This window comes from Panthera onca, chromosome B1 (assembly GCF_046562875.1).
Source record: "Panthera onca isolate mPanOnc1 chromosome B1, mPanOnc1 haplotype 2, whole genome shotgun sequence".
Classification (NCBI taxonomy): domain Eukaryota; kingdom Metazoa; phylum Chordata; class Mammalia; order Carnivora; family Felidae; genus Panthera; species Panthera onca.
Genome location: NC_138342.1, coordinates 32,786,418 through 32,801,923, shown reverse-complemented (window position 1 = coordinate 32,801,923; position 15,506 = coordinate 32,786,418). Strand labels below are relative to the sequence as shown.

Genomic DNA, 15,506 nt, shown 5'->3' with positions numbered 1-15,506 from the left:
TATTGCTAGACAGTCCACCTTCAGTATAGAGGTAGACTCTGACGACTTCTTATTACCTCTGCAAATAACACTAGTTCAAGGCATCACCATTTCTTCTGGAACAACCGTAGCTTCCAAAATGGTCTTCCTGCATTTGTTTTTTCCGCTTGATGGTGTGTTCTCCAAAGGATAAGACTTAAGTTGGATCACTCACTACTCTGCTGAAAATTCTCCAGTGGATTCTCATTCTGAAATAGAACCTAACATTCTTTCCATGATCCCACATGATTTGACCCCTCCCTCTCTCACTGAAACTCTAGTGATGTATCCCCTTCATTATGCTGCAGTCATAGTGACCTTCAAGCTCACTCACTTTAAGCCTTTTGCTCTTGAGTTTTCATTGCCTGAGGTATCTTCATTTCCAGACTCTGTTTGAATGTTGCCTACCAAAGAGGCTTTCCCTGATGACCATATCTGAAAGAGCACCCCCCTCATTGCTCTTGAATTGTTTCATCCTGTTTTACTTTTTCTTTATAGCAATTATAATTTGACAGCATATGTTTACTTGTATATCTGTTTCCTCTTCTAGACTCCAAGCTCCATGAAGGCAGGGATTTTGTCTTTTTTAATTCACTGTATAAATACAGTGAATATTTTATTCACTGTAGGTGTCCTCAGTGCCAGCATATAATGGATACTCTGTAAATATTTGTTGAAAACATGAGTAAATAAATCTATTTGTGTCCTCTGGGGTGGTAACTGGTGGAAATGGTTTAATACATATTTGGCAGTGGTAAATGTAAGGATGACTGTTGAATTTAGGAGATAGGAAGAAACAAATCATTGCCTTCCATAGCTCTAGAGTAGTTTTTATAAAGCTGGTGGAAGTGGTTGCTTTATATAATTAGAATCAATGTTTTATTAAGTAATGTTTGGTTATATTCCATTTAAGATGAAGAAGATGACTTTGTGTGTAAGAAGGCAGCCTCTAAATCAAAAGAGAATGGAAGATCTACAAATAGTTATCTTGGAGCATCGAATAAGAAAAAGAATGAAGAAAATACTAAGACCAAGAATAAGCCTTTATCACCAATAAAACTTACCCCCACATCAGTGCTTGATTATTTTGGAACCGGAAGTGTCCAACGATCAGATAAGAAGATGGTAGCAAGCAAAAGAAAAGAGGTGAGTGTTCTGTATTCAAGCAAGAATATTCAGGATTTGTCCCCATTTATTGTTACTAATAAAAGAAATTTGGATGTTGTAAGTTGATCAGCATATTTTCTTAATGAAAATAATTTTCCTGTGATTATGGATAAAACATACTGCCATCATTTTAGAGGATAAGGAAGTTAGCATATTACACATTTATTTTTTTGTATATGAAAGTGGGAAAAGATCATTTAAATCATAGGAATAAATTGAAATGCTTAGAATTTAAATACTCAGAATGCAAACTTGGGGCATTTGGGTGGCTCAATTGGTTAAGCTTCCAACTCTGGATCTTGGCTCAGGTCATAATCTCATGCTTCGTGAAATCGAGCCCTGCATTGGGATTCTCTCTCTCTGTCTCTCTCTCTGTGCCCCTTCCCTGCTTAGTCTCTCTCTCTCTCTCTCTCTCTCTCTCTCTCTCTCTCTCTCAAGAGTAAATAAATAAACATTAAAAAGAGAGAGAGAGAGAGAGAGAGAGAATGCAAACTCACTTTGCCTTTGACTTTCAGCCAGACAAAATTGGACAGTAAGTTTGTTCCCAAGTGAGGTCGTAAGTATATAACTTATAAACAGAGCTTACCTATGTTATACTTTTGATCTTTCTACTTTGGCTGATGTTGGAATCATTTTCTTCTGAACATTTAGGAAACAAATACACATAAATTACAGTGAAGATAGTCTCCTGAGTTAAAGCCTGCCAAATGATGTGTGTTTGTTGATTGCATTAGTGCCTCTGTAGGACAAATGTAACCAGTCACACATACTGGTTTGCCAATGTTCTGGACTATTTCTGAAGCCAAGATGTTAGTCTGCAGGTTTTGGGGGTTACTTCTTTTGAACATTACAGTAGAATTAAGTGAGAACCATCTGTTTGTAGGATATTTGCTCATTAGGAAATTGCATGTGGTCAGGGAGTAGCTATGAACATAATCTTCTGGCTGGTGTGCATTGAGACTATTTTATAACTGATAAATTTATTGCTCATTGGTGTATTTAACTAGCTACAGTCGAGAAAAAGTACATTATTTTTAACTTAAGGTTTATCTGATCTTGCTTGATTATCTTTGAAATATAGCCTTCACAAAATGTGGATGATTCCAGATTAAATGATGAAGCCATCGCCAAGCAATTGCAACTTGATGAGGATGCAGAGGTATTGACATTTTGTTTAGGTATCATTAACAACTTGATGTTGTGCCTTGCTGTTTAGTGTACTCAGGCCAAATGATCAGGATTGTTCTAGTTTAATTTTGAATTGACTCTCATTGTAAGAGTTATGTGTAAAATAAGTTAAAATCTAATATATAAAAATATAAATTTATTTAAAAAATTTTTTAAAAAGTGTATTTTTATTTTTGAGAGAGAGACAGAGAGAGTGAATAGGGGAAGGGGCAGAGAGAGGGAGAGAGAGTATCCCAAGCAGGTCCCGCACTGTCAGCCCAGAGCCTGATGGGGGGGCTCCAACTCACAAACTGCGAGATCATGACCTGAGCCGAAACCAAGAGTCAGATGCTTAACCAACTGAGCCACCCAAGCACCCCTAAAATTCTAAATTTATGTAAAAGATAAATGATGAGAGTAGGGGATAATTATTTAAAGATTTATTATTAGATTTCTTTGAGTGGAAGCCTCCTTTAGTATAGTTAAAATAATTTAATTTGGTCATATCTTTTTCCTTTTCACTATGGGCAATTTCATCCACTCTTGTGGCTAAAAGTACTATGTATATGGTGATGACCCCTAAATCTGTTCCAGTTCAGAGGGCTCTCGTGAGCTGTAAACTTTTTATATTCATTCAACAAGTATTTATTGAGCTCGTACTGAGTGCATGGCACAGTTCTAAGTGTTAAGGATACTGCAGTTAAAAAAAAATGTCCTATCATTATAACTGCTGTGAAGAAAAGTAAAAGGATAGATAGTTTTGGGGTGATCAGTGGGATTATGAGTGTTCTATTTAAATAGAGGGGTTAGGAAGGCCCCTCTGAGGAAGTGACATTGGGGAACAAAATGAAGTGATAATGGTGAGGCATGGGACTGACTACCTGGGGGAAGATTTCTAAACAGAGAAAAGCAAGTAGTTTTCTTGAGGTGGAAACATTTGAGTTTGATGCATTTGGAAATCCTGTAAGTCATGACAAGTCTTTGGAACCTACCAAAAGAAATGGTAAGGATTTTGGATTTTAGTCTCTGTGAGATTAGAAGCCATTGGAGTGAATACAGAAGTGACATGATTTGATGGATCTTAAAAGAAAATTATTTTGGCTGCTGGGAGGCTAATAAACCATGGTGGAGCAAGAACAAAAGATTAGTTTGGAGACTCTTATGGTTGAGTAGGTGAGAGAAGTTGGCTTGTACCAGGGGTAGTGAGAAGTGGTCATGAAATCTTTATGTGCTTTGAAGGTGCAACCTTTCAGTTGTTGCTGACAGATTGCGTGTAAGGTGTGGGGGAAAGAGAAGATGCAAAGAGGATTCCCTTGTTTTTTGGCTTGAGTAACTGGATGAATGGTGATATTTATTAAGATGAACACTGGTACAGAGAAATAAAGAATTTTGTTTTGGACGTGTTAAATTTGAGATGCCTAATAGGCTTCCACATGGAAATGCAGAGTAGGCGTTTGGATAGAAGAATCTGGAGCTCAGGGGAAAGGTCTAAACTGAAGATGTATACTTGGATCATTAACATTTGAATGGTGTTTGAAACCAGTGTAACCAGATAAGATCATGGGTAGAGAATGTAAACAGAAAAGAAGTCTCAGGTTTGAACTCTAGGGTACTGTTAAAATTTAGAGGTCAGGAAGAGAAGGAGGATGATCTAAACAAAGGGGATTTAAGAAAGTGAAGTAGGAAAATCAAGAAAGCTTGTTATTTTCTGGAAGCTAAACAAAGAAAATATTTCAAAGAAGAGTGTTCATCTCTCTCAAAGGCTCCAGACCTTGATACCTAATGCCTGAACCCCCTTCCTGTTTATTAGCTTAAGTGTCATTTTATTATACTCTCTTAACTACATTAGAAACCCCTCCTATATACTGTGTTGCACCCCATTGTAGCTACTAATAACATTTATTATAATTGTTATTTATGTGCCTTCTTATTGTAGGCTCTAAGCCCATACACCAGGGCTGTTTAGTTTCATTCCGCTTTTGTGACATCAGTGTTCATTTTAGTGCTTGGCATAGAAAAAGCTCTTGTTAAATATTGTTGTGAGAGAACAGTATTTCAGTTTTCTGAAATATATCTGATCACATTTTATTAATTTGGCAGTTACACAGAGTTTGTGTTTTCAAAATCTTTTCCATTTTATTTGATTACATTGAATTACATAGAGTGTAAGCAGATAATCCCGATGACTGAAGGTAGCACAAATGGTTTCATTAAAACTGTGAAGTAATTTTTAGGTATATGGCTTCTTGTCTCAAATACTGGAGGCCTACCCCATCCTTTCCAAACTGGCTTTGGTACTTTGTATCACAGTGCCCCTGGTTTCCCATTGCTGTCACATTCTTTTAGAACCTTACTTGGGTAATTTACTTGTCTGTGCGTGAGCTGGGGAGGGGGAGAAGGAGAGAGAATCTTAAGCAGGCTCCACTCCTAGCACGGAGCCTGACATGGGGCTCCACGTGGGGTTCTGTCTTACCACTGCGGGATCATGCCCTTAGCTGAAATCGAGAGTCAGATGCTTAAATGACTGAGTCACCCAGTTGCGCCCCCCCCCCCCCCCCCCCCCCCCCCGCTGATGAATTTCTAATGGGAGTATTTTCATTTCTTCTGTTCTGGCTTCTCAAATCCTCTTTACTAGAAACATACTATAGAGTGTGAAATTTGGGGAAAATGGTAGAGTTCAACCAGAAATGCCTGCAACTGGAGGTTTAGAATTTGAAGTACTTTTCTATGATGAAGATTTTTCATATTGTTTTTAGCAATTAAATGTTTAGTTCAGTTATAGTAAGTAAATATTTGGTAACAGAATGTATTGATGTGCATCTGTCTGGCTTGCTTACAGTTCTGTGTAGCTTGAATTAGTTCATTTTATACACAAAAGGCTTGGTTACTGTGTTCTCATCAGGCTTCTGCCAATTTCAAAGCCTTTTCTTTTGGATTGAGTAGATTTGGAGGTTCCATCCTTTGAATGATACAAGGAGGCTTTTGTTTGATATTACATTAAACTATTTTATTGTTAAACTGGGGCGTAAAACCAGTTAGTTTATAAATGAGAAATATAGGGGCACCTGGATGGCTCAAGTCAGTTAAGTGTCCAACTCTTGATTTTGGCTTAGGTCATGGTCTCGTGGTCATGGGATCGGGCTCCATGCTGGGTGTGGAGCCTGCTTGGAATTCTCTTTCCCCCTCTCCTCTGCCCCTCCTCTACTCACACTGTCTCTCAAAAAACAAAAATAAATAAAATAAAAAATTATAAATGAGAAATGTATTCCACTGCTACACATTCTTTTCTGGAAGAGTTCCATTTTTCTGCAAATGAAAATACTGGAAATAACAACAAGGCAAGTAGAGTATCTTTATTCTACATGCTGTCTATTACTTTAGCATGTTAGGATGATGAAATAAATTTTCAAAAGTCAGAAGAGATACATCTGAATTAGTAATTGAAAATTGAAGTTTGATGATTATAAGTGATAGTTACACTTGTATATAATATTATTGTATACAAAGAAAATACATAATTTTCTTTATTTTTTAGATTCACTTTTTTGTTTGTGCCCTCCAGTCTATTGTTTTTCTGTATGGATGAGATTGTTTTCAGAGCTGTTAGTAGAATTCAGAGTAAATAAAAATAAGAGACCTGCGGGTGTCTGGGTGGCTCATTTGATTAAGTGTCTGACTCTTTCGGTTCAGGTCATGATCGAACAGTTCATGAGTTCCAGCCCCGTGTTGGGCTCCATGCTGTCATTGCGGAGCTGCTTGGGATTCTGTCTCTCTCCCTCTCTCTTTGGCCCTATTCCGCTTTTACACACACACTCTCTCTCTCTCTCTCTCTCTCTCTCTCTCTCACTCTCTCACTCTCTCACTCTCAAAATAAATAAACTTAAAAAAAAAATGGAATAAGAGATCTGTAAGTGTTGTATTTAAAAAAACCACAGACTTTCAACTTTGTGAGACTTTAAAAATATGCTCAATTTGTCTATTTTACCTGCAAAACTAGAAATAAGTATTCTGAAATCTAATTTGGCTTAACGAAACAAATCTGTGATACTGAATATTAAGTGGAAAAATATTGTAATTTCTGGAAAGTGTTTTTTCCACTTTGAAGTATCATGTATGAAACATTTAAAAACTTTCATTTACAGAAAGAAAAAAGCAACTCATTGTGTTGACACTTTTTACAGCTGGAGCGACAGCTGCACGAAGATGAAGAGTTTGCCAGAACGTTAGCCATGTTGGATGAAGAACCAAAGACCAAAAAGGTGGTGTGTGAGCCAGCTTTTGTTTGCACTCTGAATATACACTGCAGATCAGTGGTCCCTTTCATACCTGTGTATTCGAGGCTCTGGACATACAACCAACCATGAGTAACTTCTAGAAATAAGCTAAATTATTTTAATTTATAAGAATATTTTGAGGAAGCTCATTGAGAAACATATTCTTGCTCAAGGAAGGTTGATTGAGCCAAAGCCAACCAGAACCGTTCTTCACAAAATAATGAATTAAAACTTTTACTTACAGTCTCTCTCACAGATGGATTCTTATGTACTTGTTCAGAGAATAGCACTTACAGATGTTGCTAAGGAACTTAAGTTTAATAACTCAAATGTTAACTACTGTCTTTTTGGGAGCACAATTTTACTATTTCTAATTAGCTAATTTTAAGATCTGTATTAGTCCTAGTCTCAGATAATAATGAGTATATTTTTGGGAATATTTAAAAGCATCAGTGTTTTTTTTTAAGCACTTGCTCTCCAAAAAATTAGCCTTGTTTCCATTGAATCATATTCTGTTAATATTGTCAGTATCAATGTTTGACTATTTTAAAAGATTTTAACAGCAGGCAGGTATAAAATAATAAGAAATGGAGGGGAGTTTGTCATTTAAAAAACCTTACTCCACCTTAAAGCATTCAATTTATAATTATTAAAAAAAATATTGCATTATGTATCCTAGTTTGTGACCTCTTTGTAAAATGGAATTTTGAGGGAGCAGTGGAGAGAGTGGATTTTATTTTTTCTTTTGGGAAAGCGCTGTCTTCTTTTGAGCTCTGGATTGTTTCTTTAATTTAGTCTTTTGGGTTTAGATTTTAGTTTTTAGTTACCTAACACAAACAAATTGAGAATTGAGGTGAAAGAAGCAGAAGCAAGTCTTCGATTCTTACAAGTTGGGATCAACTGTGATAATTTTTTTATAGATACATTTTTTATAACCTTTCATCAGTTTCCTCATGTGTAAAATTAAACATAAGAAAAAAATGCATCATTTTTCCTAGAGATTTTGGGGATGAAGGAATGGAAATTTATTGTATTATCTTCTTGGAAGTTGGCCCTTAATCTTACAATCAAAACTTAATTAACTTTGGTCAATTTTCATAACATATTTTGTGGTAGTAGTTTTCCTGTTATTTGTCACATTTGACACTTTAAATTTTCTTAGGCTCGAAAGGACCCAGAAGAAAGAGAAACATTGTCATCTGTCCAAGCCAATTTAAGTAAAGCAGAAAAACATAAATCTCCTCATAAAGGTAATATTAGCAGGAAAAAGTAAGCTGGAACATTTATCTTTACAGAAGAAAATTCATGATAATCTGTTTAAACGTTCTATTCAATAATTGCCTTGTATTGTTAGGTAGACATTATTTCATAGGACTATTGAAGCATGTTCTTAGATACTTTAAAGCTATATTTGGATATTAGCTGGTATTAAATGTCTATTCTATGATTGTTGTAAAAGATGTATTTCAGTTCTTAGTCTCACATTTTTTTTTTTTTTTTCTTAAAAAATTGTATTTTTTTTTTTTTTTTTTTATTTTTTAATATATGAAATTTACTGTCAAATTGGTTTCCATACAACACCCAGTGCTCATCCCAAAAGGTGCCCTCCTCAATACCCATCACCCACCCTGCCCTCCCTCCCACCCTGCCCTCCCTCCCACCCCCCATCAACCCTCAGTTTGTTCTCAGTTTTTAACAGTCTCTTATGCTTTGGCTCTCTCCCACTCTAACCTCTTTTTTTTTTTTTTTTTTTCCTTCCCCCTTAGTCTCACATTAATGTTAATTTCCAAGTGTAGTGCAACATGTGGAGTTCAGTATCTGATGGCAAAGAACTAGATGTTTCAAGCTGATAATCTGTCTGCTAGTATAGATGGTCTTAATCCTATAAGTAAATTCATTCATATAGTACCTTTTAGTCTTGAAATCACAGGGTTTGGGGCTTTCAGACTATGTTACAAACACAGAATTTTCATGTGACATTTCTACTCTGAAATTCTGTGTAAATTTCAGATCATTGAAGTTTATCTGTGGAATAAAGGGCATGTCCTTCGATGTAGTTTAACCATATCATTTGAAGTAGAGTCATTTATATTTAAAAGGACAGACAGACCCTTTAATATGAATTGTTTATATAAAAATGTACAAATGTTAAACTTTTAAGAATAAATACTCTGTATAAAGAACTAAATTCTTAATGTAAATGTTATGAAATCACCATATGACATTGTGTGCTAATATTATTGAGTTGAAAAATGAAAAAAAATCCTGATTTGGGTGTCATTTTTCCAAAAACAAAAGTCATAATCTTTGCTTTCTTTCTAGCAAAAACAGAACAATTTTCAGATGACAGAAAGAACTGTAGTCCTAAGAAGCAAAGTAAATGTGAAAGTTTGAAAGGATCTCAGCAACATTTGAAGTCCTCACCTCACAAAATAGGGGAAACTTCTCCAAAAGCCAGTTCCAAGTTGGCCCTTTTGAAAAAAAAAGGAGAGAGTTCTTATAAAGAAACAGAGCCTATGGCTTCAAAAAGAAAAGAAAATGCCATTGAATTGAAAGGACAGACAAAAACTCCTAAGAAATCCAAAAGTTCTCCAGCTAAAAAAGAGGTAGAAATTTTCTAAAAGTATATCTTTTGGGGGCTATGTGTTGGTCTGGGTTTGACTGTTTTCAAGTCTTATTTTTAGCTTTTTAAGTCATTATAATATGTTTAAGATATCTTACTTAGATGCTATTGCAGAATATAGCTTATTAATACAGCTGAATTAGCCAATATTGAGTGTTAAAGTGTATTAGATATTACACTAATACATATGGTATCTCAGGTAATCTTCACAACAACCCTAATTACTTTTATTATTCAGTTTTTAATGATGAGGAAACAGGCTGATGAAAGAATTAAGTAACTTTTCCAGGATCATTCAACTAGTAAGCAGCAGAGCCAGCTTTAAACTCAGGTCCTCTGAGGCAAAACAAAAACAAAAACAAAACCAGTATAACAACATAGTGGCTCTCAGAAAGGACTCTGGAGCCATTTTCAGATCATACAGCTCTGCCATTGAGCAGATGTGTCACCTTGGTCTGGTTATTTCCTCTCTCTCTTCTTTCTTTCCTCATTTGTAAAATAGGGATAATAATAGTACCTGACTTAATATATAAAACCACTTGGAACCGTGCTTAGTACATAAGTGCTGTTTTTGCTATTATTATTAAAATAATTGAGATTTGCCCTGAGTGTACTCCTTTTTGCTCTTGTATAACAGTGTTGAGATAGTGAATTCATTTGCAAAGGCAAAAAAACAATGAAATAATGCAAAATGGTTTTCAAAAATTGTCTTTTGTTTTCATATATATTTGAGAATTGAATGGTTTCTTAGAATCTGTAATTTGGAACCACCTTAGATTCATAATGAGAAACCACTATTCCTTCAAGCCTCTTAGGTACTTAGAATTAAAAGCAGAATATTGTCTATTTTAACTGCTCATCACCATTATTTTTTAGTGTAGAACAGTGAAATGGTGATTTCTAGATGCTTTTGTTTGTGGTCAGTGCTTATAAATATGCTTAAGGGAGCAATTAACATTTTGGTCTCTGATTTTTCTTTACTAAACTTAAGTACTTATCTGGTGGATGAGTGTTTTTCTTCAGGCATACTAAACATGTTCATTTTATAGAGATTGGTCTATTTTTATTAAAGGAGAAGAAATCTTTAAATGTTATTGCTACTCTTCACCTTACTTTTCAAAGTTGGAATAGAAATGACTCAAATTTTATGTTAGCAGCTTTGGGAATATCAGAGAGTTTAATAAATTCAGTCTACCTTGGTCAGATAATTTCAACTTCATAAATGACTGTGCTTCACAGTTACTTTATAAAGTTGTGTATAATTCAGAATTGGCGTTTTTCGTAGAATTAATGTTATAAATGAATAATTTTCCCATTTTGGTATGCATTGGACTCTCCTGTGAAGCTTGTTAAAAATATGGTTTGGGGGCGCCTGGGTGGCTCAGTCGGTTAAGCGGCCGACTTCGGCTCAGGTCATGATCTTGCGGTCCGTGAGTTCAAGCCCCACGTCAGGCTCTGTGCTGACAGCTCAGAGCCTGAAGCCTGTTTCAGATTCTGTGTCTCCCTCTCTCTGACCCTCCCCCGTTCATGCTCTGTCTCTCTCTGTCTCAAAAATAAATAAACGTTAAAAAAAATTAAAAAAAAAATATGGTTTGGTGGTCTGGGCAAGTGTATTTTAATAAGCTCCTAAGATGGATATGAATGCACACCAGTTTTTAAGAACCGCTGTTAAAAAGTAGGGTTAGAGTCTAGGACCAGCCTCTAATGGCTTACTTAACTTGGAACCAAAGCAACTTATTTTATTGATTAAAATCATTTATTTGCATAGAGATAATATTTGGTCTATTCTCAAAGGGATTTGAGATGTCTTTTAGTTAAAAAAATGTAAAATAGGAAGTGGAAAAAGCATGAAACCATTTTTGCAGTGGTTCTCAAGTCAGAATTATCTAGGATGTTTTTCCCCCCAAATACACATGCCCCAGCCATACCCCAAGCCAAACTTGGAGTATATCTAGGGATATATAGTTTGAAAAGTTTCCCTAGGATTTTCTGAGATAGACCTACAGTAAGATCTCCTGAGAGAACAGAATGGGAGAGATTAAACCTGGAAGGGAGAGTGGAGGTGTATAGAATGTGTCAAATTTTTGGAGTAAAGCTTGCCTGTTGTTTGAACCAGCTGGGTATTATGAAGCCGTCAGTGCTCAACCTGTAGTGCTCATAAACTCAGAGGTATAGGACCATTTAGGCTGTTTTAGGGGTGTGCAAAGCTATAGGATAAACATGGGTTATCTTCTTGTGTGATGAAGTGTACTTGGGGAAAAATTAATTTTTATATTAAAATATGCATGGCTATATGATGGAAAAGAACTCGAAACTCATGTGAATTTTTGAAATAAAGTCCACCTTTTTTTGTTTCTTTGCTTGGGGCTAGCAACTTGGCTTGTGTACCTAATCTGCACTCATGGTATGTTCCTCTAGAGCGTCAAAAGGTTTAAGAAGAGCTGATGCAGGGATGCTTATAAGCCAGGCGTGTCTAAGTGGGGAGTACCTGTGTAGCCAAAAATGTTCATCTCGGGACCAAACACAGAAGTGACTTAATGTGTACTTATTGATACATATGTTTTTGGGTACATACTCATTTCATCTGAATGTTGCATGACTTTATTCAGTTTTTTTCCCCTCCTTCCTGAAGTCTATAAGTCCTGAAGATTCTGAAAAGAGACGCACTAATTATCAAGCTTATCGAAGCTACTTAAATCGAGAAGGTCCCAAAGCTTTGGGCTCCAAAGAAATACCAAAGGTGAGTTCTGAGAGGGCATGCCTTTCCGTCAGGGCCTCTGGCCCACGGGTCCATGCACGTATTCAGTATTTTTACAGCAGCAGAAAACTGATAATTAAAAACAGAGGAGCGCCTGGCTGACTCAGCTGGTAGACCGTGTGACTCTTGGTCTCAGGGTTGTGGAGCTTGAGCCCCACATTAGGTGTAGAGATTACTTAAAAAATATCTTAAAAAAAAAATTAACAGAAAAGCCTTAGTCACCATCATTGTGAATTAGGTATATTTATTCACATTATGAACTACTGCTTGATACTACTTAGAAAAGTTTTCCTTTAAGTAACCCATAAACCTACAGGGGCTGAGTTTTGAGGAATATGGTACTCACAAAACTAATGTTTTTCACTGATAATATGGAGCCACCAGAAAGGGAGTGAGGGAAGCTATACCAGAAAGAGAAGGATAATCAAATGTAGTGTGAGATTTCTGAGAAGGTAGAACGGGAGGGGATTCAGATCACAAATGGGGATCAGTAGTTCCACTAATAAAGAAGAGGAGAGGGTAAACTTTCAGGGGCTGGTGGGTTGTGTAAGAAGATAGAGGAAGACGTCAACCTTGCCTCCTGCATGTGGTATGAGAAAGACTTTAAGCAAACCTCTGCTTGAGAGGACTTTAGTCAAAGTGGAGTCCTTAGGGGACTCTGTCAAGGCAAGGTGGTGGAGGGATACTGGAGTAGTGGTTGAGGATATTGGGCAGCTTGCTGGTCCCACAGTAAGTGTTCTAGAGTGTAAGAGGTTGGTTGGGAGGCTAGAAGTGCTGAGTTTGGCTAAGTGATAGTATATTCAGAGCCACAGGACAGGTGATTGTGGTGTGGGTTAGGGGCTTACATGTGGACTTCACTAGGGTCATTTTGAATTTATTGAAAAGAATTTAAATACTTTAGTGTTCGCAAGATGATTTTAATCCTAGAATCATAGGGCTTGAAGAGACCTGGAGTTGTTGTTAATCAGACCTTTTCTCTCCAAGAAGATTCATAGCTTTTCCCCCGCCACCCTCCAAAGATTCTTCATCAGGATAGTGAAGGATTGAACTTGTATTTGGTAGTCGTTGAATTTTGTTTAGCATCTTTCTTTTAGGCATGTTTTAAGTCTATGTTGATCTCGATTCTCTATTCAAAGGGTAATGAGTAACTTAGAATCGTTTACATAATTTTCATTTTGCTTGGTTGTATCATTTTATTGAACCATTACAAAAAATTTAAAAAATCTATTAACTATAGATAGTTCCAGTTAAGACTAAATGTCTCCTCCTCCCAGTTCTCTTTGGCCAGTGTCTTTTGTATATCAAGTTATCTTTTTAATCAAGAGATCATATGATCTTGCCTTTAAGTTAATTGCAGGCTGTTAGATTTACTATTGTACAGTAAACAGGCGAGGAGGAGCTCAAACTTGTTTAACTTTTTAAGAATCCAATCTTTCCTTTCTTAACAATAATAAATTCTATAGGTAGATTGCATCTAGTTGTTTACTTGAGGTTTTGCAAGTAAACTAGTGGTTTAAATATTTAGAAAACCATGAGAGTGGTATGAATGGATAATTTTAATAAGCTTTGCTAACTGTATTGGATGTATATTTTTCATGGCTTGTTTTGTAAGTTTATTAAATGCTAGCCTACATAAGAGTTTCTCAGGATTTAATTTCAGGTTCTGCTTATTTGCTGCGAATTTCCTGCAAATTTTTCATGCTGAGATTATTTATGATGTCAAATGAGAAAAATCAACTTCCTACAGTTTTGATGCCAAATATTTCTTTGGAAGGCTACCATGTAATTTCCTCTCTGCTTGAACATTTTGGTTTTTAGGGAGCTGAAAATTGCTTGGAAGGCCTTACATTTGTAATCACAGGAGTGCTGGAGTCCATTGAACGAGATGAGGCCAAGTCTTTAATTGAGCGTTACGGGGGAAAAGTAACAGGAAATGTCAGTAAGAAAACAAACTACCTTGTCATGGGTCGTGATAGTGGACAGTCCAAGAGTGATAAGGTGGGTACTGCCGTCTTCTCAACACAGGCAGATAGCCTGCTTCCATTGGCAGGCTCTCACTGTGACCATTTGTAGTAGTGCCCTTTCTACACAGAGTTAAATAAAGAAAAAAAATGTAAAAGTAATTTCATCCCTACATTATTTCTTCTCCAAGAAGTGTTCTTGGCTTCAACTTCAGGATTTTGGTTTTCCAAAGGCACAGTTCCTGTGTAGTTGATTTTCTTAGTGTAGTATTCTAGTTTAGATCTTTTTTCAAAGATAGAAGCAAATACAGTTTTCTTTTTTTTTTAGTCCTAAATATTCCTATATATGCCACTGTACACTCCATCTTAAGTTTTATTGAAAACTCTTTTTATGTTGGGGAAAATTATATTTAGCTCGAAGGAATTATACCTGTTAAGTGTGGTTTTGACAAATGGCTGCTCATTTCTTTACCTAACAAGAATCCCAGAGGTAGGTGCTTGCTGGGGATGGTCCAGCAGCTCAGTGATATAGCTAGACTAGTTCCTTTCTCCACCTCTGTCATCCTTACTTACTGTGTTAGCTTTAGTCTTTGCGATGTTGCCATGTGTTGCAAAGAAGCTGTACCTCTAGGCATTCAAGTCCACGTTTAAGTCAGGAAAAAGGGAGCAGTGGCAAGATGTTGCCCTAACTGCGATTGGCCTTATAAGAGTTTCCCCTAAACACCTCTTGTAGAATTCCCTCTAAGTCTCATTCGCCAGAGCTGTCACATGGCTATTATTAGCTTATAAGGGAGTTTGGGGAGGATGAGGACTTTTCTGATTCTTCAATCATAATTCATCACTTGGAGATGGACACATCAGAGTTTTTTAAATAGGGAAGATTGGGGGAAAAACAGACTTTGGACAAGCCCATCCTGGGAGGCCCTAGTGGCTTTGCCCTTCCTAGGTAGAAGGAAAGGTAAAACAGTCCAAAAAGGGGTAGTGCGTCACCTCTATTGCCAACCTATCACTCTTAGGGGATGTATCTGTTATTTTCTCTTTTTAATGGTACTTTTTCATGAATATGTTTTTAAAAAATACTCCAGTTTTTCTAATTTATAAATGTAGTTTTTCACCTACGAGCAGATCCTAGAATCATTTTTTCTTTAACAGAAAGTAATGGTTAGGATACAGTTTTAATGATTTGTATTTTTAATCAATAGGCAGCAGCTTTGGGGACAAATATTATTGATGAAGATGGCCTATTGAATCTGATTCGAACTATGCCAGGCAAGAAGTCCAAGTATGAAATTGCAGTTGAAGCTGAGGTTTGTATAAAATGAACTTGTTGATTTATTTAAGTTGGTTCGTTTAACAATTTTCCTATTTCATAGAGACATTTTGTGAGTGGCTACAGGCCTGTTGCCGAAAAGATTAACTTTGCCCTCTACCACAGATGAACCTACCTTATTTCCTTCTGAGCAGGGATTCTGCTTTAGGCTGTCTTCTTTGGTGTATTTCCTTTCCTCCTTCTTTCCCTCCCTCCCTCCCTTCAAAGG

General features: G+C 36.4%; 1 protein-coding gene across 3 annotated transcripts in view; it reads left to right on the top strand.

The window, feature by feature from the left end:
• RFC1 (replication factor C subunit 1) overlaps nucleotides 1-15,506 on the top strand; it is an 84,002-nt gene that overhangs the window by 44,171 nt on the left and 24,325 nt on the right. For 2 of the 3 annotated variants that reach the window (XR_013555310.2, XM_078446196.2), the window contains exons 5-12: nucleotides 932-1,164; nucleotides 2,267-2,344; nucleotides 6,534-6,614; nucleotides 7,789-7,876; nucleotides 8,949-9,232; nucleotides 11,882-11,989; nucleotides 13,826-14,005; nucleotides 15,171-15,275. Coding sequence is in view for 2 of the 3 variants with exons in the window: in XM_078446196.2 (XP_078302322.1) it covers nucleotides 932-1,164; nucleotides 2,267-2,344; nucleotides 6,534-6,614; nucleotides 7,789-7,876; nucleotides 8,949-9,232; nucleotides 11,882-11,989; nucleotides 13,826-14,005; nucleotides 15,171-15,275 (1,157 nt within the window). In the remaining variant the exon portion in view is untranslated. The remainder of the gene's footprint in view (nucleotides 1-931; nucleotides 1,165-2,266; nucleotides 2,345-6,533; nucleotides 6,615-7,788; nucleotides 7,877-8,948; nucleotides 9,233-11,881; nucleotides 11,990-13,825; nucleotides 14,006-15,170; nucleotides 15,276-15,506) is intronic. The other variant, XM_078446195.2, reaches the window with a different exon arrangement.